Source organism: Olea europaea, chromosome 17 (genome assembly GCF_002742605.1).
Source record: "Olea europaea var. sylvestris chromosome 17, O_europaea_v1, whole genome shotgun sequence".
In the NCBI taxonomy this organism is placed as follows: domain Eukaryota; kingdom Viridiplantae; phylum Streptophyta; class Magnoliopsida; order Lamiales; family Oleaceae; genus Olea; species Olea europaea.
Window position 1 is genome coordinate 20,242,806 of NC_036253.1, and position 26,491 is coordinate 20,269,296.

The 26,491-nt window shown below is 35.5% G+C and overlaps 1 protein-coding gene and 1 long non-coding RNA gene across 3 annotated transcripts; both read left to right on the top strand.

The window, feature by feature from the left end:
• Positions 1–8,510: 8,510 nt before the first annotated feature.
• On the top strand, positions 8,511–14,191 carry LOC111365376 (putative late blight resistance protein homolog R1B-17). 2 transcript variants are annotated; one of them, XM_022985869.1, is made up of 4 exons: positions 8,511–8,596; positions 9,027–9,477; positions 11,392–13,591; positions 14,140–14,191. In XM_022985869.1, the coding sequence occupies exons 1-4, from the start codon at positions 8,526–8,528 to the stop codon at positions 14,145–14,147; spliced, it is 2,730 nt and encodes a 909-aa protein (XP_022841637.1). In that variant the 5' UTR covers positions 8,511–8,525; the 3' UTR covers positions 14,148–14,191. The 2 variants fall into 2 exon arrangements, with proteins under 2 accessions (XP_022841637.1, XP_022841638.1); XM_022985870.1 differs by having other exon boundaries at positions 8,565–8,596; positions 8,793–9,477.
• Positions 14,192–14,408: 217 nt separating this feature from the next.
• LOC111365377 lies at positions 14,409–17,153 on the top strand. Its single transcript, XR_002697427.1, has 2 exons — positions 14,409–15,040; positions 16,773–17,153. It is a non-coding gene; the product is annotated as an uncharacterized LOC111365377 (long non-coding RNA).
• The last annotated feature ends 9,338 nt before the right edge of the window (positions 17,154–26,491 follow it).

Sequence of the window (26,491 nt, forward strand, 5' to 3'; positions counted from 1 at the left end):
TATATATATATATATATATATATATATATAGATTTCTTAAAATCATGGTATAAAAACTGTAATCTTTTGCTTGTATTGCAACTAAAATATATAAATTCCTATTCACATATTTAATTTGCATTCTTGCACATAAAGCATATATTGAATCTTTAATCCGATTTTATCATGATGCCAAACAAGTGCAAGTGATATCCTACCTCAACTAAGCATAAGCTGAGCACATTGAAGCTTAAATACCTCATATAAGACACACATAGACGAAAGTTACTCGCTCTTTAAGAAGGTTACATGCAAGATCCTATATGTAGCTCAACTTTTTGCTCTCCTATGAAGGCTGCTTCTGCTTCAGATTTTCTTCCTTTGTTTTGATTTTGTATATACACGATTTCTAGGTGCGGAAGTTGTATGTGTGGTATTATATTGACAATATATTATTTATTTATTTAATATTAAGTTTTCTTTATTTAATTAGGTTTCCTTATTAGTTTAGATTTCCTTATAATATATAAACAATTTTAGTTCATTGTAACCCCTAATCTTTTGTTGCTTAATAGATTATTGGTTCTCTCATTCTTCTTTTCTTTTCTTCAAGTCTTTGAATTGATTCACAATATTGGTTCGAAAATAGTTTATGTTGTTAACATGGTATCAGAGCACATAATTGAGTAAAAATTGTGTGTGTGTATTTTTTTTTTTTTTTTTTTTTTTTTTTTTGATTTGGGGCGTGTTGGAATCGAGGCAAAAATTAGGCAGTAAATTTGTGCCAAAAAAAAAAAACCTAATTGACTGCATCTAAAAATATCAATTCCAACCAAACCAGAGACCGATTGAGAAAATCGAGACCAGATCCATGTTCAGCAGGTTGAGACGAAAATTTTGGTCAAGCGCGTGGAGTCAGATGGTGCCATGCATTTTATGCAACGTGGTTTAACCGCAATTATACGGTGTCAAGTTTTTTAATATAGTGATGAAATTGAAATGTCGAACCCATAGAGATTGTTGTTTGATTCCTATCGAATACTATACTTATTTTAACTTCTACTTTATTCAAAAAATCAATTTTTGACTTGATGCGGTCATGCTAAATTAATATGCTGTAGATTAAATGGCAATTTAAACAACTCAAGATGAAACAAAAATAATCAATGCTAGGAAGTCTAGGGAATGATTTCACCGCCCTATCAACAATGTTTTTTCAATTTCAATGGTTATTTCTTTAAATTATTCTCAATTTATAGACAAGAAACGTAAATTAATCCCATTCCCTCTCTCGAGTACCGAATATAATTTATTTCTATACTCTAATCCCGATATTTTTATTTTGGATTAGATCTATAAAAATTATCAAGCTCTTGGTTCTTAATTTGAATTAAGCCTCAAATAATTTGTACATTCTCTCGACATCCATGAAATCTAAGTTATGTTATTCGTAGATCAAGATTAAATCTCCCTCTCTCGAGTGCCAAAATTCAATACATTAATTCATTCAACCATTGATCAGGCGATTGAAAGCAATAAGCATGAATAACACAAATAAATCCCGGGAGAATTAAAGAAATACCATATCAACATCCAAACATTGTATCAAGTTAGGTTACATCAACCATAGATCTAATATTTTAGTTCATAATTGATGAAAATTATATTCTAAAATATAGATAAATGAGCATGGAGAAGAAGAGATTAGGAAAAACTCAGTTGATATTTCGAATCTTCTTTCAATGATTGTGGATCTTCCTTCTTGATAAGCTTTTCTTCTTGTTTTTGTCTTAAGTTCTCCCTTTTTTTCTTTTTTTTTTTTAATGTCAGAAAATCCCCTTTCTTGGTCTTTTTTCATGGTATTTATCTTTTTCAAAAGTTACAAGACAAGGATCAGATTTGGGTCAAGAAAAATGCAACTTTCCTATTTTTGTGTTGGGCACTGCAGCGCCCAGAATTGGCACCACGGCGCCAGACTTGCTGAATTTTTTTTAATGGAGCGCCCAGCTTTCTGTTGAGGGCGCACAATTTTGGCATCACGGTGTCCATGAAACTGCCCCTTCTTGCTTTGTTCAATTTCCATGCTTCGTTGCCATGTCATTTTCCTTCGATTCTTTTCACTTCATAGGTACACATGTTTCAAATCATGATATCCCTCCTCCTTCTATGACTTCCCAAGCACTGCCTAAGGTTGTTGATCCAGCTCCTGCTCCATTTTTTCCTCGATATCCTCAACCTATTCGTAAGTCCATCCAGTTACCTGATTTTGCTTATTCTTGTTATTCTGAGTCCTTTTGAAGCTTTCTAACCTCCATTCACAAGTTATTTGAAGCATCTTTCTATAAAGAAGCTATTTTGGATCCTCTTTGGCAGCAAGCTATGACTAGTTAACTCTCTACTCTGTATAAGATAGATATTTTGGACTTGGCTGCATTACCTTCAGGTAAACATGCTATCGGTTGTCGTTGGGTTTATAAGATTAAAATCAAATCTGATGGTTTAATTGAGCGCTATAAGGCTATATTGGTTGCTAAAGGTTTTAATCAATAGTATGGTTTGGATTACGAGGATACTTTTGCTCCTGTTGCCAAGATGACCATTGTTCTTACACTTATAGCAGTTGCTTCTGTTCGCCAGTGGAGTCTTTCTCAATTGGATGTCAAAGATTGCCTTTTTAAATGGAAATCTTCAAGATGAGGTTTACATGTTCCTTCTCTTGGTCTTTCTCACTCTCCTGATTTGTTTGCAAGCTCAAGAAGGCACTTTATGGCCTTAAACAAGCACCTCATACCTGGTTTGATAAATTTTCCACTGTTGTTATTTCTCTTGGTTTTACATCCAGTTATCATGAATCCGCTTTATTCTTTAGATACACTTCTGCTGGTCGCATTCTATTATTGTTATATGTTGATGATATGATTATTACTGGTGATGATGTTGATGGAATTGCAGTTTTGAAATTAGAATTGGCTAGACGTTCTGAAATGAAGGACCTGGGTACATTATCTTATTATTTGGGGATCGAAGTTGCTTCTTCTCTTTCAGTCCAAGTATACTATGGATGTTATTGAGCGTGCTCGTCTTACTAATACTAAAACTGTTGATACTCCTCTTGAGTCCAACGCTCGATATTCATCCTTTAACGGTGTACCATTGCCTGATCCCATTTTGTATCGCACTATTGTCGGATGTCTAATTTATCTTACCATCACATGTCTCGTTATTATTTATACTGTTCACATTGTTAATCAATTTATTTCAGCTCCTACTATAGTTCATTGGGCAGCAGTTGTTCGTATTTTGCATTATCTTCGTGGCACATGCGTTCAAACTCTTTTGTTTCCATTGTCCTCATCCTTAGTGCTTCGTGCCTACTCTGATGTTGATTGGGCTAGTGATACAACTGATCGCAAGTCCACTACTAATTTTTGCATATTTTTGAGTGATTCTTTTATCTCTTAGAAAAGTAAGAAGCATAATGTTATTTACCATTCCTCTACGGGGGTAGAGTATTGAGCTATTGTATCCACTACCACTGAGATTGTGTGGTTGCAATGGTTACTTACATACATGGGTGTTCCTCATTCTTCTCCAACTCCTATGTATTGTGATAAAATACTAGTGCTATTCAGAATCTCTCACAACTCTATATTCCATAAACGCAAAAAGTATATTGAGATTGATTGTTATTTGGTTCGTCATCATCTGCAGATTGGCACCATTTCCCTACCTTTTGTTTCTTCATCATTGCAACATGTTGACTTCTTCACTAAGTATCATACAGTTCATTGTTTTCGCTTCTTGCGTGACAAACTCTCGTTACTTCTTGCTTTAGCATCGTGAGTTTGAGGAGGGATGATAATATAATATTTATTTATTTAATATATAGTTTTCCTTATTAGTTTAGATTTCCTTGTAATATATAAACAATTCCAATTCATTGTAAACCCTAATATTTTGCTTAATAGATTATTGGTTCTCTCCTTCTTTTCTTTTCTTTTCTTCTCTTTGAATTGATTCACAATATTGGTTCAAAATAGTTTATGTTGTTAACGGATATAAGGGTGATCTTGATTTGAAAGAATGGTGAAAACTATAGGTCAATTTATAAAGTGTGTAAAATGGTGACATCTCAATGACTACTCGTCATTACACCAAAATTTTTTCCTTCTTTCCCACTCCCAAGTACATTGTATAAGTTATAGACTTATAGGTTATCTGTATGTGATAATGAAGTCATTCATGAAGCTTATAGCATCCCAAATAAAGCAAATGTACTGTCCTCCCTTACACTTTGTTTTCTAGTTTTCAGCTAATCTCCAAGTGTTTAAGAACAAAAACCCATCCTAGGTGAGGTGTCTTGTGCATGAATGAAGTGGTAATGACAATTGAACCTCAATTCTTAACCTATTTATTAAATATTAATTTTAATCTAAAAGTATGCAACTTGAATCACCTCGAACGGATACTTGTACAGCCCAAACGAAGCTCTGAAAGTTGGCTATCCAATCACTGACATCTAAAAGTTTCAATATTCATTTCAATTTCGGGTCCTCGTTTTGGATTTCTTTATGATTTAGTTCCTTAGTTTATGCCTTATCTATCTATATAAACATTTATTTAGGTCCCTAACATTTGAATTTGGTTCCTAAACTTAATTAATCGTAATTTCTGCACATGACGTTACTTCGAAATACTTCTAGATCCTTTCAAAAAGTCCCTAACCTCCAGATTTCGCCCTAAAGTAATTAAAAGTACCTTAAAATTATTGTGACGTTACTGCTCCTGTATAGGTGGAAATAAAAAAGTATTAGAATCTTGTCACTAAAAGATAATAAGAAATTAAAGATCATGATCGCTGGCTTTTTCCCATGTAATTTGGTTAAAGGTTTTTAAAAAGCAATTGTAAATGAAGTTGAAAGGAATAGAAATACTAATGTCGTGTGTGTGTGTGTCTATATATATACACATTCAAAAAATTTATTCCAATTATATCAACATTTAGGCTATATTTTACTTTGTGTTTATAATTAATTGTTTGTGAACCTATTGACTATTAATTATTATTACACCTCATCCGATGAGGCTCCAAAAGCATATCACATGGCAAACAACTAGCCAAAAAAATTAGGTTCTACTTAGCATAGTCAAATCCCCATTGGCGGGTGAGGTCCTTTAATAGTCGTAATGATGTAATCATCGAATCCCCTTGAACGATATGAGGTTTTTTAGTAGTTGAAGTGATGTAATCCATCGAACTCCTGTATAGAGGCTTCTCTCCATGAATGAGATGAGACAATGTGAAGCTGTGTAGCACCAATCGAATGAGAATGACCTCTAAGCTTATAAGACATGTTTTCTACACAAAATCTTCGATGATTAATTGACGTGATCTATTTACAGCAGCTACCCTATTAAGTCAACTTGTCAAGTCTACTACTTATATGTTAGGCCTAGTACACATATAAGTAGACTGACTTGATCGTTAGAGTGCTCGACAAAGAAAGTCAAGTGCCCTAACGATTTGTCCAAATGTGTAGGAGAAAATGCTTCGTGAGCGTGAGTAAAATCAGGATTTGTTGAGCACGTCATTCATGCGAGGATCGAGGTAAAAAAATATTATAATAATATTGAACATACAAATCTTTCCCTAGAAAATAATGCCCTCAGATAGTGTGAAATGAGAAAAAATAAATTGTGTCATATGAAGTTCCTATCAGTGGGCCTGTTCACACTGCATTATTGTATTGACACACCAAGTCTACGTTAGAATCTTATGTCCTCGGCTAGTGTGAAAAGAAGAGATTATGATTATGATGTTATAATAGTGTTTGTTTGCTGCACCTTTTTTTCTTTCCACTTTATTGTACAGTGGTTGTGGGACCCTTACGGAATAAGGAATTTCATTTTTCAATTTTGCTTGTGTTTCAAACACGAGAACAAAGGACAATAATGACAATACCAATTCCAACGTGTTGGTGTGCATTAAAATTTCGTGTTGCTCGTCATTCATGCGAGGATCGAGGTAAAAAAATATTATAATAATATTGAACATACAAATCTTTCCCTAGAAAATAATGCCCTCAGATAGTGTGAAATGAGAAAAAATAAATTGTGTCATATGAAGTTCCTATCAGTGGGCCTGTTCACACTGCATTATTGTATTGACACACCAAGTCTACGTTAGAATCTTATGTCCTCGGCTAGTGTGAAAAGAAGAGATTATGATTATGATGTTATAATAGTGTTTGTTTGATGCTCCTTTTTTTTTTCTTTCTACTTTATTGTACAGTGGTTGTGGGACCCTTACTTAACAAGGAATTTCTTTTTTCAATTTTGCTTGTGTTCCAAACACGAGAACAAAGGACAATAATGACAATACCAATTCCAACGTGTTGGTGTGCATTAAAATTTTGAATTGACACAGTACTATCATGTAAACTGCTAGATGTGCACTCTATCTAACATCCTTTATTTATTTATTTTTCATAGAATACTTAAAAAACAAAAAATTGTCTTTTCATCCAATAATCTTTTGCTAAAATATTTTTTGTTAATAAAATGGTAAAAGTTAGTGTATAAGTGGCACGGATATGATTGGCTAAGGTTCTGTTTGAGCCACATTTTTAAAAAAAATATATTTTTCAATAATGATTTGATATAATTTCAATCACACATTTTTCAATAAAATAATTTTATACATAAATTTAGAATTTTTCTTTTTTTCTTAATCATACATTTCTCATCAATATTCTATTTAAAAATATATTTTCATTTTAATAATGTGACTCAAAAAAGGGCTAAATTCCTTTAAAAGTGGGATTTTAAGAACGTCCATTAGGGCCGGCCAATGCAGATAGGGACAGAGAATGGTTGAATAGAGCAAAATCCCATTCGTGATTGGCGATTAGACTTGCATGGTGTAATGTGATTTTATTTCGGCTTGTTTGATATATATTAATGTAAAAATGAGAATGAAAAATATAATCGTTACGAATCTCACATAAAAGATAGAAAGTCAAATATAATAATTTAATGTGATGGATAATGGTTGTATTTTTCATTTTAATAGGCAAATAATGAAAAATAAACAGGGCTTAAATATGAGGTACAGCGGTTTTGTGCAACATGGGTGAGATGCGTGGGGTTTGGGCATCATTTTATAAAAGTTCAATTAATTACGACGACTTGACCAGTTTGGTCTTTCGCTTGCTTTTTGCACATGTCATGAGTAGGACAAAAAAATATTTCAATTTGAAGTCTATAGTTCCTAACATGTCTACATTTAGCCAATGTAAAAACTTCAATTTAGCTTTAACCTCTAAAATTGAACCTAAATTCAATTTCTGATTACACATGTTCATATTTTTAGTCCTTTTTTTCAAGTTGTTGTTTAGATTAAGGGCCTTAAGTCTAAAATTATATGATATAATAATCATTATTAATAATTGGCCGTGGATGAACTTTAAGCCCCTGTTTGGCCCCATTTTTGAAAAAAAAAAAAGAGTGGAATAGTATTTCTTGAAAAATGAGTGCTTGAAAATGGAAGATTGTGTGGTTAAAAATAAAAGATAAGTGGAATGTAATTTAATGAGTACAGACTAAATGACTATATATAAGTTTTATGCGTAGTATCTTGATGGGTGAATTTTTAGAGTGATTGTATCAATTTGTATTGACTAAAATAGATGACTTTGGAAAATTACATGCAAATTTTGTAGAAAAGTCTTTGCCTACATTTTTCTTGAAGTTCCCTTTTTATTTTTTATAAGTCCTCCTTTTATATTAAACAATAAATTTAGATTTATTAAAGTAAGAATATAGGTAAAAAAAAAAAAAAAAAAAAGCCGGACACGCGGTGAGTAATACATAGATAGTGTAAAAGAAGAAGCAAACATATTGAGCACCCGTTTGTTTCCCGTTATTTACTTATTAAAATGAAAAATATGATCGTTATACATCATATTAAGTAACCACATTTGAAAATATATCCTTTGTGTGGAGTCTATAACGGCTATATTTTTCATTTTCATTTTTCTATTAATGTGACTCAAACGGAACGTGAGATTTAGATAAGAAAAAAAGTTCTGTTGATTATAACTTTTTCAACAGACATAGGAGTGATGTACTTTGCTTGAGTTTTGATGCTTTTTAGTCGGTCTACTGTCTAATGACATTCTTAGAAAAAATAAGCAACAACCTAAAACCCACGATTTCACTATAATTTTTGTGGTTCAATTTCACCATATATTTTTTTATTCAAATTTATTCAATAATAAAAGGGAAAAAAAAAAATTATGTTAGAATGTTTCCCCATCCAACAATATCTTTGGAAGAGAGGGTTTAATGGTATTCAGATTTGAAGTTCCAAATTTTTTTTAACATTTACATTCATTGCTTTGGTTATGTAAGGACCAAAATTCACATATTTAAATAAGTTGGTACCCAAAATCATTTTTTGAAAGATTGGAAACCATAACTACGATACCTGAAAGATTGAGGAATTCGACATAATTTACCCTTATTTTTTTATTTAAAAGGAGTAGATGGTGGATGTCAAGAGGCATCAATTGCTGCCATCGACATTCAGACATCTCTCTCTCTGGATTTCGAAGAGGTATTTCTAGTTATCCTCTCTTTTATTGTGTATATATATATATATATATATATATATATATATGAGCTCATTTGGTAATTATTTTAAGTCAATTAAAATTAATTTTTTAATCGTTATTTTAATATTTTATTTTTGAATTCTTTTTTCGTAGAATCCACTTTATCACTCAATAAATTAATTATCAAAATTCCTACAGGTAAACTCTATACGTGTTTTGGAGTTTGTTGATCTGTGTTTTCAGAGTTCGTTGTTTCTATACATCTTCTTCCGGTTTGTTATTTATGTTTTAAAACCACAAAATTCACTCCCATATAACTGGTTTTTTTTCCCTGTATTATTTAAGGAAAATCAGTACATTCTAAAGAAAGTCTAGTTAAATATGTTGTCGGGTATAAATTTTCTTGCTTGAACATGATATAATAAAAAATAGGGTAATTGAAGAAGAGATGGCGGACGCTGCTGTGGATTTTCTGCTGGAAAACCTGAAGCAACTACTTGTTTACAATATTAAGCTTATCGGTGCCGTGAAGAGTGAGGTTGAAGAACTGTACAGTGATCTGAAAGTGTTCAAAGCCTTCCTCAAGGATTCAACGGGAAAACGACAAAATCATGAAGTCTTCAAAGAATTAGTGAACCAAATCAGAGATGTGGTATATGAAGCAGAAGATACTGTGGAAGCATTTGTTTGTCAGGCAGCTGAGCACAAAGCCCGGAATTATATCGAGAAGGCTTTTCATATATTAGATTACCCAGCAGAGCTTCGGAAGTCGGTGAAAACCATTGAGAATATCAGGCAGAGGGTAAAAAAGATTTATGAAAACAAGTTGTTTGGCTTCGACCAAAATCGGGAGGGATCTACCAGAGGCGCAAAGGAGAAAAAGGTATCTTATTTCAACCTTTATTTATTACTTTATTTTATTTACAATTTCTATGTTCTTGGATTATGGCTAGGACGGTAAATGGATCGGATTTATCTATACCCCATTTGATCTGATAAGAATAATTTATGGATCTGATATGATTTGATAATCCAACAGATGTATGATTATTAAATTTATATCCGATTTGTTATGTAATCGAATATTCGATCTAAAAATTCCATCCAAAATTGAAAAAATAAGGATGATAAAACCAATGTTGAAATTAATTTATTATTTAGGCTCATGCTTTAAACCAACCAATAAGGTCGTAACAGTGAAAAATCCAAGCAAACGTCTGTGCCCTATGTATAACGTATTCCTTTGGCTTTATTATTATTATTATTATTATTATTATTATTATTATTATTATTATTATTATTATTATTATTATATTTTTAATGGAAATTGATGTGGGATGACTTGTGACTTTTTTAATACTAAATTTCATTATTTTCTAAATTATTTATTTTAGTGACAAATAACATGCCATAAAAATATTTAATTGACTTAGCTATTTATAACAAATCGGATTAGGTTGTTATTGGATATGATTGACATATATTCGTATTTGCTCTATCTAATTAACGGATTATTGAATTTAGATTTTGATCGGGTCGGTTATCGGACTAAGAACCTAAGCCTTTGTTTGGTACTTATTAAAATCTAAATTTTAATTTAAGTCCAAGTCAATAATTCATTTTAATTACATATTTTATGGTTTTCACAATTTTTCAACCACATATTTTATCAATTTTTATAAAAATTTACTAAAAATCTTATTATAATTTCCCACCAAACAGGGCTAAATTCATCTCCCATTAAATTAATTGAATTTAGATAAAATTCAGATTGAAATTCAATCAATTGACAGCCCTAATTATGATAATATAATTTGGTTAGGTAGAATATCGAAAAACAAAACATTTAAGACTATTTTTATTTTTATCTAGGATCACAAAAATGTAAAGTTACTTTTATTGTTTTTATAAGGGTGGTTATATTACTGCCATAATTTTTATTTGATACACCACATTTTAAGAGCAATTAAACTTTTCAATCTTTGCTTATTGGAGCAATTATTTTCTTAACTTTTTTTCCAACGAATTTTTTCTTCAAACTTTCATTAATTAGTACGTCTCATCCTTGACGATGATTTATTTCAAGATTTTTATTTTTATACTTTGAAATGAGGAAAAAAATAATTTTCACACTTTTTATTTATTTTTTTTTTAAAAATAGAATGAAAAAAATAAGTTGTTTTACATCATTTCGACAACGGGTTGAAAGACAAAAGTGCCCTTCAACTTCAAGTAGGCTACTTTTTCTGGAACGTAGTCGGAGCTTTTGGACATAAAATTATTATCAAATGCAAAATTTGTTAACTAATGAAAAGTTTGAAAATAAGAATGATATAAAAAATCGTTAGAAACATAATTTCTATAATAAACAAAGACTAAGAACCTTAAATGCAAATAAAATGTAGTGCAACAATTAAAAATTGTGAAGTGAATATAATTACCCTTCTATAAGATATGTTTTGGCCAATTTACTGTTCTTCTCTTAGTTTTAATTAAGAACATTACGCATGTATTCTTTGTATAAATTAGAGACCCAAAAAAAAAAAAGAAAAAAAAATTTGTCTCCCAAAACAATATTTATTTATTGCTTATCTTAGTTTGAATTTTTGTTTTTTACACTGTCTAGTAGTATTAAACGTTACGATAGTACTTTTTTGTATAAAAAGAGGAGAAAAAATTGTGCCAGATCCTTATTTTCCAGATGTATTTTAAAAACATATATAGTAGTTATTTTTATTTTCATACGTAGTTGATACATTCTAATCTCTAATTTGTTTATTCTTCACCAAAAACATAGGCTCCTATAGTAGAGGAACACGACGTGGTGGGTTTTCAAGAGGAGGCGGACTACTTAATCGATCTTCTAAATAAAGGATCGGAGGAACTGGAAGTCACCTCAATCATTGGAATGCCCGGCCTTGGTAAAACAACACTAGCTAGAATGATATTTCGTGATTCGAGAATTGAATATGAATTCTATAATCGTGCATGGGTTTTTGTTTCTCAAGAATATAGTAGGAGGGAAGTGATCCTCAATATTCTGAGTCAGTTTGGTAAGCCAACTAATGAGATGTCTAATAAGGATGATGAAAGTTTAGCTGATGAACTTCGTAAACTGTTGGAAAGAGGAAAGTATTTAATTGTGCTTGATGATGTTTGGAGTGAAGAGGTTTGTAATGATCTCAAAGTTGCTTTCCATGCTAATAGGAGTAGGAGCAGAATCTTATTAACTAGTCGTATCGAGAATGTGGCTTTGAGTGCCAACCTGAATAGGGGGCCCTATAAATTGCGGTTTTTGACACCTGATGAAAGCTGGACGTTACTCCAAAGAAAGGCAGTTGGCTCAAAGAAATGTGACGAAGAGTTGACAAAGCATGGAATGATTATAGCCAAAGAATGTGAGGGACTACCTCTTGCAATAGTGGTAATTGGAGGAATTCTACTGCAAAAAGGTCGCGATAGTAATTCGTGGGAAAGGGTTTCTAAAAGTGTGCATACCTATCTTACCACGGACAAGGAGCAACGCATGAACAAATTTATAGAACTGAGTTTTAATCATTTACCTTATCACTTGAAATCATGTTTTCTCTACTTTGGGATATTTCCAGAAGACTCCCAAATCCCGGTTTGGAAACTGGTTCATATATGGATCGCTGAAGGATTCATACAATATAATGAGGGAATGAGCTTGGAGGATACTGCGGAGGAATACTTAGATGATCTTGTCAACATGAATTTAGTCATGGTTGGAGACTGGACATCAAATGGCAAAGTCAAGACATGTCATATTCATGATATGCTGCATGTGTTTTGTAAGAACCAGGCTAAACAGGAAAGTTTGTTCCAGGAAATTAAAGATCTTGATCAAGTTCCTAGCCTTGAAAAATGTCGTCGCCTTTGCATTCATTCAAACGTTCTGGACTATATATCTTCAAAACCATGTGGTCCACGTGTCCGGTCATTTCTGTGTTTCTCTTCTGAAGAAACTATCTTGCCACGTGAACAGATTTCTTCAATCCCTGATGCATTTAAACTGCTAAGGGTGTTAGATAGTAAACCCATCCGTTTCCAAATTTTTCCCAAGGACCTGTGTCAACTAGTTCATCTAAGGTATCTTGTTCTTACCATCAACTCACATGTCATTCCTCCAAACTTTTCTAAGCTTTGGAATATTCAAACTCTTGTAATTGAGACGGAGTCACGCAATCTTAATATCCAAGCAGATATATGGGAGATGATTCATCTGAGGCATCTAAAAACAAATGCATCCACAACTTTACCACCCCCTCGTAAGAAAACACAGAGAAATAAAGAAGACCTAAGGACACTCTCGACGATATCACCTAAAAGTTGTACAGAAGATGTCTTTGCTCGGGTTCCTAACCTGAAGAAATTGGGTATTCGTGGCCGATTAGCTGAAGTACTGGATGACAAGGGTGGATCTAGTTTGTTCGATAGTGTGGGAAAGTTGGATTGCCTTGAAAATTTGAAGCTATGGAATGATGTATATCCTCAGACACCTTCAGAAGGAAAACTACTAAGCTTTCCCCAAAGTTACAAATTTCCACCAAATCTAAAGAAGCTAACATTAGAAGGCACCCTTCTTAATTGGAAACACATGTCTACACTTGGAATGTTGGAAAGCCTTGAGATCCTTAACTTGAAAGAAAATGCATTCAAGGGAGATTGGTGGGAACCGAAGGATGGAGGTTTCGGTGTTCTTAAAGTGTTGCATATTGGAAGGACGGATTTAGTTACTTGGAAGGCTTCTTCTCACCACTTCCCAAGACTAAGGTCTCTTTATCTGGAGCACTGCAGTAAACTCCAAGAAGTCCCATCCAGCTTTGCAGATGTTTCAAGCCTGCAGCTAATGCACCTGCACTGTACTACTGAATCAGCAGCTACTTCTGCAAAGGAAATTCAGCTGGCTAAAAGAACCGCCCAACATAGTGAAATGAAGCTTACAATTTATCCTCCAGATCATGATAAATCATCAGGTAATAATTTTTTATCTTCTCACTCCTATTGAAGACTTGAGCAGGGATTTCTTTTTTCTTCCCATATCGCAGTATTACTGAAAATGGAAGGTACAGATAATATCCTAATTAGCCTGTCCAGGTTTCTTGTTAAATCAGTTTCATATGTTCTATTTGCTAATCCAAGATGTGAAAAATAAAATGTGAAGGATATATCGTCTTTTCTATGATGCCAATTTCTATGAGAACAAGAAAAATATGCAGGAGGTTTCTATTTTTTTTCTATTTTTATACTATGGAATTTAGAAACTTGAATTTCTAGCGTAGCTGTATAAAATTCTTCAACATTTATAACTGATTGTACTTTCGAAATTCTCAAATGATGTTAGATAAAAGACATGTTTTACATAGTTCAGATATTATCGTAAAAAACTCAAATCATTCTTCTAATTACTTGAGGCCTTGTAACAAAATAGTTTGAAGCTTCAAATATGAATAATATTTGCTGAAATTTGCAGGGTATAAAATTCAATGAAACATAAGTATACGTTTTTATACTTTTTGTGCAGGCAGATAATTCAAGGCCGTAGAAGATGCATGGAGCCAAGCACCCCCCCCCCTAAGTCAACATTTTCTAATTATTGGTGATAGTAAGTTCAAGAATCAATCCATTTTGATGGATTTTTGATATACAAATGAATGAAATTAGCATAAACTGAATTGAATCAAGAATTGTCATTCACCGTTTTCTTTTAAAACATACGACGATCTATTCATATTTTAAGTCACGATTACAAATAATTGCAATATACTATTCGGACAAGGCCTCCGATCCCCCCCCCCCCCCCCCCCCCCCCTTCTTTTTTCTTCTGTTGCTTCTGTTCAACTTTGAAATTACGTAGGGACTGTTCTCTTTGTCGTTTTCAAACCATTTTCTGTTTTCAATTTTTCAAAATGGTGAAAACGCGTTCTCCTTCCCATTTTCGAAAATGCATTTTGGAAAACCAAAAAAAAAAAAATTTGTACACAAAACTCAAAACGTCATACATCTAAAATGACGTTTTGAGTCACTATATTTGGAAAACATGGAAAACGCTCTTTTTAGATCTCTCTCATTTCCATTTCTCACAATCCCTACGTCTCTCCCTCCTCTCTCTCCTTTACCTTTCCCCTTACTGATACGGATGGATGCTCTCTCATCGGAGCTCTATCGTTTCAACACCCTCATTTTCAAGTCACCACTTGTTTATTAACTCATCGGCCCAGGTGCTGCGCCATCGATTTAACTCGTCCAAACAAGGCTTCATCCTCTGTTTGCCAAACAGCAGCAACACTAAGAGCTAAAGACCCACCCAAGTACTTGAGACAGGACGACTCGGAGTTCCGAAAATAGAAACAGAAAGAAGCGGAAATACTCAAAGACATCGAGCCCATTATTTATCTAACCAAAGAAATCCTACACTCAAATTGGTGATTTCTCTCATCCTTTCAAGTTAATCTTGCCTTGAACTTTAGTAATTTATGTTTAGATATTTTCTTCGTCGTCATTTCTTTGCAATTGCTTTTAGTTGCAAGGTTTTTTGAGGTCAAAAAGATGTGGTTTTGATGTGATAATTGAATGTCCAAAGAAGGGATATACAATGTTAAATTGAATACTTAAAAAACAGTTTCTGATAATACATTATTAAGTTACAAAATCAAGTCCTTATCTAAAATCCAGTGATAATATGCATAATTTAGGCTGCTGTCTTGTCCCAATGAGTAGTTTTACGGTGGCAATGACATTTATTTGTGTACCTTATTGATTAAAAGCTAGCACCCATTCTAGTTTATGGAAAGTCCAATATTTGGCTAGAAAAGGTAATTAATGGTTCCGTAAATGAAAGTAATTAATGGTTTCGTAAGCTGTTATCCTATTTGTGCTAGTGATATAGATGGTTGTTTGCGCAGAATTTCCAATTTCTTTTTGGGAGTGTCAAACATAGTGAAGTTCAGATGTGATTTTTTGAAGAAAAGGGTTTTGCATCCTCTCTTTTCTGCTCATTAATTGTGTTGTATAGATAATTCTTTGTACATAAGTTTGCTTAGTGTGTTTATGCATATTGCATTGGTCGAACTTCAAAAAAAAAAAAAAAGTAGCTATGTATGGTGTAGATGGCGTTTGATGAAATTTCTGTGAAGGACATCGTTGTGTGAATGGTCTTTTGTCATGTTATATGAAGGTTATATCAGGACTAAAATGGACAATACTTTTGTCAGATTTACCATTGTCTTTTTTGACTTCCCCCTGGCTATGCTAGTCTCATCCTATATATCCTTTTACCCATTCGACAATCCTTTCTTAGCTCTCTAGCATACATTAGTCTCCAAAAGTATATAGCTACTCTAGTCTCCAAGGTTAAGCTAAACCGATTCTCTATTCTTCCTCCTAAAAACAATGTGCAATCACTATGTTTCAGTTGCATAAATCAATGCTGCTTAGAACTGCAATCGTTAGTAGCAAGATAGAGTAGAGCGTTAGAGTTCGAATGGTGTGATTGTGGTTCTTAGGCCTCAATTTCTAACGTTAGTTATGAGTTTGTTAAACCTTTTAGCTCAAATGCAATGACTAATGAATAGGCTTCTTTTTTTTCATAGGGTATCCAAAACCTTGACATTGAACTTGAAATTGCATCTTGGTATCATCATTTGAAGTTATACCAAGGGATGAGTCTAGTCCTTTGTCCACTAAGAAGCCTGTATTCCTGGAAGTTTTTCTTGAGCATTCAGAGGGTTACTTATCCCGAATGAAAAATCATCCTGGACTTATTGTGCTCACAAGAATGAGTTGCTCGTGCGAGCACCTTGGACTATAATTAGGAGTCAATATTGGTTTGTCGTCTAATTTTGTCGAGTAGCTTGGACCATAAATAATGTGAAGCATGTACCATTTTGTCAAAACTATATGCTTGACATCATGTCAAAATTAACATTTTGTTTGTACCGTAGATCACCTAACACACAATTCCACTTATAAATAATGTGCATTCTAGTTATGTGTCTTTTCATACTCAAAAGCATGGTAAATGAGATGGGAGAATTGTATGCAGAATATATTTTCACTTTTTTTTTCAGACGCTTTTTTTTATTTAGTTATTATTTTTTCATGTATGTGTTAGTTTTGTCAAGGAATAGCTGATTAAGTTTCTTCCTTGAATTGCAGCCCGGAAGCTATTGTGAGGCCATTTTAGTGGTTCGATAGTACAGGGTAGGATATAGCAACAATGTTATTCTTTTGCTATGATGCTGTATACTGCTATGGCAATGATATAGGATTGTAAATATTTCTATCTTACAGATATTACATGAACTTGTGGACGTGACACCTTTCTTCTGTAGAATGAATTCTATTGAGCAATTGAGGAAACTTATTAGTCATTTTTACATAAAGAAATAGGATGGTCAAATTCTGTTGCTACATGTTTTGGCCCTTGTTATTGTTTCCGTGTTTGTGATATGTATAATCATTACGAACCTTGTAATTTTTCTTTTTAAAACTTGTGTTTACTGAGATTGGTGAAATGGAACAATTAGTCACATCAAATCATCGTGTTTGTGTTACATTGTTTTCATTTTCATTTTGCCATGACACGTAAACTTCTAATAGTATCAACTGAACTATGTTGCCAAATTTAATTTAGTATGTGTTTTTTATATCTGTCAAATAATATTTTAAGATTTGTCAGCTTCAAAATTTATATGATATTTCATACCATATTAACATTAAACTATTAAAATTTATTGAATAATCATATTTCTTAAATAAAATATTATAAAAAAAATATTTTTAAAATTTCAAAGTGAACACGTTTTTCAGTTTTATGTTTTCAAAAACAGTTTTTCAGAATGACAAAGAGAACGTATTTTCAACAATTTCAAAACAGGCACTTAAAACACAAAACCTAAAATGAATTCAAAACTGCAAAATTGAAACACGTCGGTGAATGATTTATTTTATTTATTTATTTATTTATTTTAATGTATTTACAATTTCAAGATAAAGAAGATCGATTCTAGTCTAAATGTGAAGTAAGCTTCCTCAAAATCCTTGGTCAGGAGTGTTTAAATTCAATAATTATTTATGATTTGGACATTCATTTTACATCATATCCATAGGCAGGGGTCTAAGAAGGAATTGAAGTATCAAAGAGTGTAAGATAAAAACACAAGATTTAACGTCCACAAACATGAAAACAATGACGAGCCTCTTAGCTAAGAACAAAAACCCAACAAGAAACAACTTATTACAATCTAAAGTTATTGAGTTTACTGAATGCATATTTAAACCAAAAACTAACTAGAAACTTATTAATTAAATAAACCAAACTTCGTATTTCTTAATTACTTTTTGGGTTTTTTTTTTTTTTTTTCCAATTTTTGTCTACTCAATCAAGGGTACTAAAACTACAATGTAATTTCAGTACGTGATGTGAGTTTGACAAAGTTATCTAATAGTTTAAAATTTTTGGTTTGTTTGTTTGTTTGTTTGCTTAGTAGATAGCCTTGTTTGTGTTCACCTATTAAACTTCTATAATTTTTAATTTATTGCTCAATTGAACGGACATAAACCTAATTTAGGTTAACTATACATAAAATCTCAATTTGGATACGCTTGGATGAAATTGACATAAAATAGATGAAATTGGAGTTGATTTGAAACAATTGAAGACCAATCGGATTGCAATTGATGAATTGAAAATACTAATTGTGGACAAAATTTATAAGTCTCCTGAGTCAAATTCAACAATTGAAAAGTTTGAGGACTAAATTGTGAATTTTTGAAACATGCATTGGATTACTTACTAATAGCTTGGGATGATGTGGGCTTAATTTAGAAAATTAAAAGATGGAAAACTAAAGGTGAACATCAAGTTAAAGACCAAAGTGCAATGGGAAAAAAGTTATACGATCGCAAGCCTTAAGCATTGTGATCCCTGTTGTACCACAAAAAAGGTCTATGCGATCATAGGCCAGATAGCGATGCGATCGCTTGGTACAATTTTTGACAGAAAATCTGGTTTCCTTATTTTGATCAACCTCTTCTTGGAAACCAATTATGGGATGAATTTTTGACCTACTTGACTTTATAAAATACTAAGATTCATCCAACAATTAGAGGAGACTCGTGGGGATACATTATATACAAATTATACAAGCCAAATAGGCCCTAAAGGTTCAAATTCATAATAATTTTACAGAGGATAGCCAAAGAGGAAGCTCTTGATCCATAAATCCATAATATTCATTCAAAACTTCATAGAAGGTTTCTTCAAAACGCACATATACCTATTTTCATATATCATTTGCTTAGGTTGAAGAAGAAGAATAATCAAAGGAGACTGATCAAGAAGTCATTGAAGAAATTCAAGACTTTCAAGATTTCTTTCCAATTTTTTGATAAAAGTTGATCAAATATATGGTTTAAAAATTAATAAAAATTGTGAGTTCCATAAAATTTATGATTGAAAATGAGTTTTTAAGGAATGGGGTCAAATAGGGGGTAAGCACGTGTTTGATTTTGAATGATTTATGCACTTAATGCTTTTCAATTAATTCATTACTAGTTGAATTATTTTGTGATTTCTATTGATTTTCAAGAGAAGAAATGTAAATGTGATGCGCAGTAACAATCACTGTGATGTCTGATAGGAGATATAAATATATCTTTGCACTTTGCATTATCTTATTAATGTTCATGTGATATTAATGCATCTTTGTTCGCATATTTCATAAATTTATAGGAATGTCAAATGTGAGGATATGTTTAGCTCTACTCGAGAGAGTTTACTAAATGAATTAGGAATGTTGATTTTCATATCTGAATATGTATTGTCTAAATCTTGAGTTGTGATGAATGTAGGAGGATTCAAAGTTCTAGCGTTTGGACGTTGTCCAATTGCTAGAGTTCCATAACGAATTCAATTAATTAGTTAATTTAGACCTGGATTTTAGAATGTTAATGTAAATTCTTTCAAATTAATCTTGCTATTCGATTAAAGTAGAATTTAATTGAAAACTAGATTAAGTACTTAGTTTTCATGAAAACAATAGCTATGATGCCATATAGTTGCAGGTATTCAATGATCACTTATCTAAAGGCTCGTGACTATGACATCTAGGTGTGGGTTTTACACAATCATATTAGATAGACATCTCTTCAACACAACATCGGATGTTCTTGATTTGTGGTTTTATAACGTTAGATCTTGTGTTTTATCTTACACTCTTCGATTAATTACAATTGATATTTTTCTCAAAAAAAATTAAATTTAGTCGCGATGAGGCATTCCTATGTATAATTAAATAAATTACACATGTTATGAACATTATCCATTATCAACACATGATCCGAATCACAGCCAAGTTATTGAATTATTGTTTTTCAACACAGTTAAAACTGGAAACCTGTTGCACACCGTTAGCCGAAAATTCATTGAGGCGTAATAACGTTGTCTTCACTTGAATTAATAGTGGGCAAAAAAATTTGGAAACTTCCCCCTTCTATATTAATTTTCTAGACCTATACTTTTCACTTGTTAAAAAAATTGCATTTACATAGAAAATTCAATGACATTCAGCCGATATTGATTGCAAACTACAAATTCCAGTCCCAAGAGGCAAATAGATTACGTTGTCTTGCGCGCGTCCAACATTTACCTTTTCTTGATGAATATAACAGTTCTACTTTTACCAGATCGCTACTTCTAAATGGCCATTACCATAGGAGTCTTCTAAATTCACCTATATTTTTTTAACCTTCGTTAGATTGAAAATTTATAATCTTCATGTCACTAAAGAAAATCGAGGCTTCACCTACTGAAAAATCTATTGCTGATGTATTAAGCACGGGGGAGTTCCCAATGTTACCAGGTTTCTCCATGTGTACTTCAAGATATGACTCCGGAGTTATCGAGGTGGTTGTATATATGATGGAGGATGATCTTAGGTTGCACTCATCATTCTCAGAACAACTCCTCGAATATCAATGACATGTCAGACTTTTGTTTTCACAATGCCCACTAGGCAAGTCTATCTTTAGAATTTGAAGGAAAATTTATGTAGTATACTTTGTCGGGTATGATGGGCAAGTATGAAGACGTCACATAGATACTTTAATTTTATGATTAATCTTAACAAGGTTAAATCATTGATGCACACGAACTCCATTCTCATTGTCGAACTGATCAAATCAAATTAAATTGAAGGATATTTTGTGGTTCAAAATATAAAATTTCCTGAAATTCAAATAACATACCTTATGTTCAGGCTCATAATCATTATAACACCTTTCGAGTCTGCATGATTGGGGAACAGAATGACCGTAAATATTGGTGTGTCCATACTCGAAAATTGTTATAATGATTATGTTGGTTTGTGCATACTCGAAAGGTGTTATAATGATTATGAGTGTAACTAATGAGCATATGTTCCTTGAAGTTTGGGAACTTTTATATTTTGGATCACAAAATAGTCCTCTTAATTTCATGTGATTTGTATATTCCCATTTCCTTTTATTTTGGTGAAAAATCCTCCTGGATGGCCCAAACATTATGAAAGATTTCCTATCATCCAAATCTGTTAGTTTGACGCGTTAAATCCACTTAAGAGGCCAAAATGAATAATTTCTAAAAGGGCAATACAGTCTTTTTCCCACCTTCACTTCTTAAGGCGTTGTTTGTTTGATAAATTGTAAATAAATCAGTAAAATTTATACAGTCCATTTACTAGTAAAATTTATCATTATTTACTTTGACGTTATTCTAATTTATAGTACTAACCCTGATGATCATTGGCGACATCTTTGAAAAGTTCTTGTCGTCCTTCATAGAGACAAGTTTTATGCTACAACAGCCGAGCGTTCTTTTTGGCAGACCGTGTAGTATTCTTGGGATATTTAGTTCAAAAGATGGGATAACGGTTGACCCAGCAAAAGTTCGGGCAGTAAATCAATGGCCAAAGTCGACAAAAGTTCATAGTTTTCATGTTCTTACCACACTTCAGTGCCATCATAATGATTTGTGTTACGCCCCTATGTGATCTGCCTCGGAACGCGCACCACCATATTTTCCGACCTAATAAAGACCCGTTCGAAGTGTTTCCGAAGTGATATCAGCAATGTCTGCAACCTAGTAGCACGTTGCGAAGTACAGGCGATCCCTACTACTGACCTGACCGAAGCACCTCGCCCCCGAGGCTAAGGCCAAGTGGACCCCGGTTAGAAGATCTGTCGCCAATTTCAGAAAGAGATTTGTGCCAAGATCCTTCCTGCACCTAAGGTTTAGATTGATTTGACGTCTCCATGAGGCTAGTTGATGTGACTTATCAACTTTATGTCAATTCAACTCAGGAGAAACAAGCTGTCCGCCCACTCTACAAACGCGGCTGATTGACGCCTATGAGCGGACGCCTCATACCGTCAGATGTATACACGTGTCCCACATCCAACGGCTCATCCCACCTATAAATACCCAAGGTTTGGCAAGAGGCAAAGATAAGGAAACTCTTACTACATAGCACTCCATAACAAGCTTATATATTTCTCCTCCCCCTTATCATTATTTTGCACAACCCCTGGGTACTGTTCCGACCACCTAAACCTGACTTGACCGTTGGAGTGTATACGGCCGCCACCACCCCCGCTGGTCCCGGCCGTGTGCGTCTGATCGTTCGCTGATTGTGCGCAGGGAGGAATACGTGGAGTAGCTCTCAATTGGCTACGTGGAAGGACCAATTTTCGAGGTCAACAGATTGGCGCCGTCTGTGGGAAAAACTTCCCGTTCGAAGTTATGCATTCTCCATCGGAGAAGTTACCGAAAAACTAGCGACTAACTCTGAAAAGGGGACGTTCTTGAAAAAGAACAAAGTCGAGTTACAATCCAAGTTCTCACCACCCTTGAAAAAGGAGGTAGGATGAGCTATAGCCATGAAGACGACAACCCCATGAGAGAGGCCTTTGAAGAAGAGGTAATCCATAACAATGTTACTCATTAGAGACCACATCACCGGCGTCGCCGAGGTGGAAGAACAACCATACTCACTGAAGGAATGACTCAGATAGCTGTGGGTATGAGAGATATCGCAGCTCAAAATATGGCAATGCATGAACTCTTCATGCAAGCCCAGGGTCATCAGGGCTATCAAGTGCCCAAAGGATCTTACCGAGTGCGGGAAGCTCCTGTATCTCACTCCCGAGGCCACATGAGCCGGCACACAAAACGTCCCCTCGAAAGGGAGATGAACGCCGAAGCCACATCTTATGTGCAAGGGAGCCAGCCATCAGAACCACACTTGGGGGAAAATTTCTCTCAAGAACATGAGGACCAGAGGTCGGTAAGCATCTTCGACCAGATAGGAGAGGGCCCTAGCAATAGGGTCCGTCCAGTAAGAGGATCAGTTCATCCAGATCACGAACAAGAACATGCTCCCCCTCCTCCTAGAAATAGGAGAGACGGGAGGAACCTAATCGACTAGGAAAGTCGAGGAGAAGCACCTCCACCTCCCTAGAACATTCAAGATGATGAAGGGTCAGATGGGCCCTGTCGATCTTATGGGATCGACGACGATGATGATAACCTCCCTTTCTCAAGGGAGATCTGAAGCTTCCCAATGCCAGCAAATTTCATGTCCCCTAAGATCCCCAAGTATGAAGGAAATGGGGACCCGGAGAAGCACCTCACCAAGTATATGACACAGATGAGCCTTAGGGGAGCCTAGCCTACTTTGAAATGCAGACCCTTCCATTTAACGCTAGGCGGGGCTGCCGAAGTATGGTACAGCAGGTTTCCTCCCCTAAGCATCAGAAGTTGGTCGGATCTGAAGAAAGCATTTTTGAACCAGTACCTCTCACGCAGGGAAGGAGAAGCATCAGTACAACGCCTGCAAGATATGAGGCAGCCCTTGGGGAGACGCTGAAAAGCTATCTCAGGTTTACAGACGAAATCACCTACTGTGAACAGGTCATTGACAGAGAAGCCCTTTCAGCCCTGAAAGGTGGGCTTAACATGAACACTTTGTTCTGGAGGGACGTGCGCAGCAAGAATCCCTCCACATATGACGAGCTCGTGGAAATGATGAGAGTGGAAATTGTTAGTGAAGAAATGATTGATCATCGCAATCGTGCCGCATAGGGACTCCTTCCGCCTTAGAGGCAGGTAGGTCGAGGACCCGCAGCACATCTTGTTACTCAGCAATGGACCCAAGCAGGTCATACAATAGCTCTCGCATCTGGACAGGCCCTGGCTTCTGCCACATTGAATGCAGTACTGGTGTTGGCATATGAGAATACCCCTGTCGAAGCGGGACCATTTGGAAGAGCTGATAACAAGAAGAAGAAGAAGAAGAAGAAGAAGAAGAGGTCAAACAGACCCTTGTAAGGGGCAAGGTTTTGTACGTTCCATCAACTCTATGGACATGACACTAGTGAGTGCCGAGATGCCAATCGACGCCTTGATTGAAGCAACACACACCCTTCTAGTAGGAACGAATATCCTCGCAGATCCGCCTCCCCGAGGAAAGGGGATAGAGGGCACAGGGAACAATCGCCTCGGAGAAGAGAATCAAGGGACCGGGGTCAATCAAGACAGGGAAACCAAGCCCAATTTTCTGGGAGCTAGGTTATCAGGGAGATTGACACTATCATTGGGGGGACCCCACGTAGGTGGCAACACCAGGAATACCTAGAGAAATTACACAAGGGAGGCAAAGGACCCACCAATAATCACTTACATTATCAACGAGTCGCACGCAGCAGATAGGATGACCCCAATCACCTTCTCCCAGGAAGACTCAAATGGGGTTCACCACGTCCATCGTGATGCATTGGTTGTAAGAGCCGTAGTGGCTAGAAACGGGTTAAAACGCATGCTTGTTGACAATGACAGTTTCGTGAGCATATTGTTCGGCTCCACTTTTGACAAAATGCAAATTAAACATGGGTTGATCCCCATGACCGACCCACTATTTGGATTCACCGGGGACAGCATCATCCCATGAGGGCGGATCACTCTGCCTGTCGAAATGGGTTCGGCACCCCTAGTGCCACTTAAACTCCCTGCGAAAGTCCGAGCCCCGAACTATTAATGTAATCCTAACTGAGGTATCCGCTGAAGTTAGTACAGACGTGGAAATGCTCGACGCCCCTGAACAAGGGCATACCTCTGAACAAGAGGGAGACATCGACATGGAAGAGGTCCCTGAATAAGGACACCCTCTTGATGAGTTATATCCTCGAATAATTGACTCTGAACCAAATGCAACCCCAATGGAAGAATTGGAGACTTTCCCCGCCAACCCAGAAGACCCCGGTTAGGTCTTGCGCATAGGAAAGTCATTGTCCCCTGAAGCAAAAGCAGAGATGATAAGCTTCCTGAAAGGGAACTTAGATTTCTTCGCATGGAAACATGAAAATATGGTGGGGATAGATCCTAGGATCAGTTGCCATCACCTTAACATCAACCCCTCATATGCCCCCCCATAGGCAGAAGAGGTGTGCCCTCAATCCGGAAAGGTACGAGGCACTGAAAGAAGAAGTAAACAAACTTAGCCGCAGTGGTTTTATAAGAGAGGCCATCTACACAAGGTGGATATCCAACCCGGTCCTAGTGAAAAAGCCCAGCGAAAAGTGGAGGGTATGCGTGGACTTCACAAACTTAAATAAGGCGTGCCCCAAAGACAGCTTCCCACTTCCAAGAATAGATCAACTTGTGGATTCTACCACTGGGCATGAACTACTGAGTTTCATGGATGCATACTCAGGGTATAACCAAATACCCATGTTCCGACCTGATGAGGAAGCTACATCGTTCATTACGGACAGAGGTCTGTATTGCTACAAAGTCATGCCCTTCGAATTGAAGAATGTCGGAGCTACATATCAAAGGTTGGTCAACATGATGTTTGCCGAACTCATTGGCAAAACCATGGAGGTCTACATTGACGACATGCTGGTCAAAAGCCTCCAGGCAGCCGAACACGTGAGTCACCTCGACCAAACTTTTCAGATACTTAGAAAGTGTAATATGAAATTGAATCGCCTCAAGCGCACCTTTGGAGTGGCATCGGGCTAGTTCTTGGGATACATTTTCAATCAGAGAGGAATTAAGGTGAATCTAGTGAAAGTAATGGCCTTGTTAGAGATGAGGTCACCTCAGAAACCGAAGGAGATCCAAAGTCTCAACGGTTGGATAGTCGCACTCAGTCGCTTCCTCTCCTGAGCCCCAGATAAAAGCTTGCATTTCTTCAATGTGCTGAAACAAGGAAAGAAATTCCAATGGACTTCGGAGTGTGAAGAAGCCTTCGAGGCTCTGAAAAAGCACCTTGGGAAGGCGTCCCTCTTGTCGAAACCTCAACCGAATGAGTCTTTACTACTGTACTTAGCGGTTTCGGACGTGGTGGTCAGCGCCATCCTAGTCAGAGAAGAAAGTGAGCGGCAATTGCCAGTGTACAACATCAACAAAGCACTTTTCCCAGCTGAAACACGCTACCCAGACATGGAGAAATTGGCACTCGCCCTTATCACAGCCTCAAGAAAACTGAGGCCATACTTCCAGGCCCACTCAATACAAGTTCTCACCAACTTCCCACTAAAACAGGTGATGCAGAAAACAGACGCATCAGGACGCCTGCTAAAATGGGCAATCGAGCTCAGTGAGTTCAATCTAACGTTCCGACCTCGACACGCCTTCAAGGGCCAGGCCCTTGCTGATTTTATGGTTGAGTTTGTCAAAGCCCCAGAAATGGAGGCGATAATGGAACCAGCCGAGCCCCCCATATGGAAACTGTTCGTAGATGGGTCTTCGGGAGAGACTGGCGCAGGGGCAGGAATCGTGTTGGAAAGCCCGGAAGGCCACAAGCTAAATTGTGCAGTGAGGTTCGGCTTCAAAG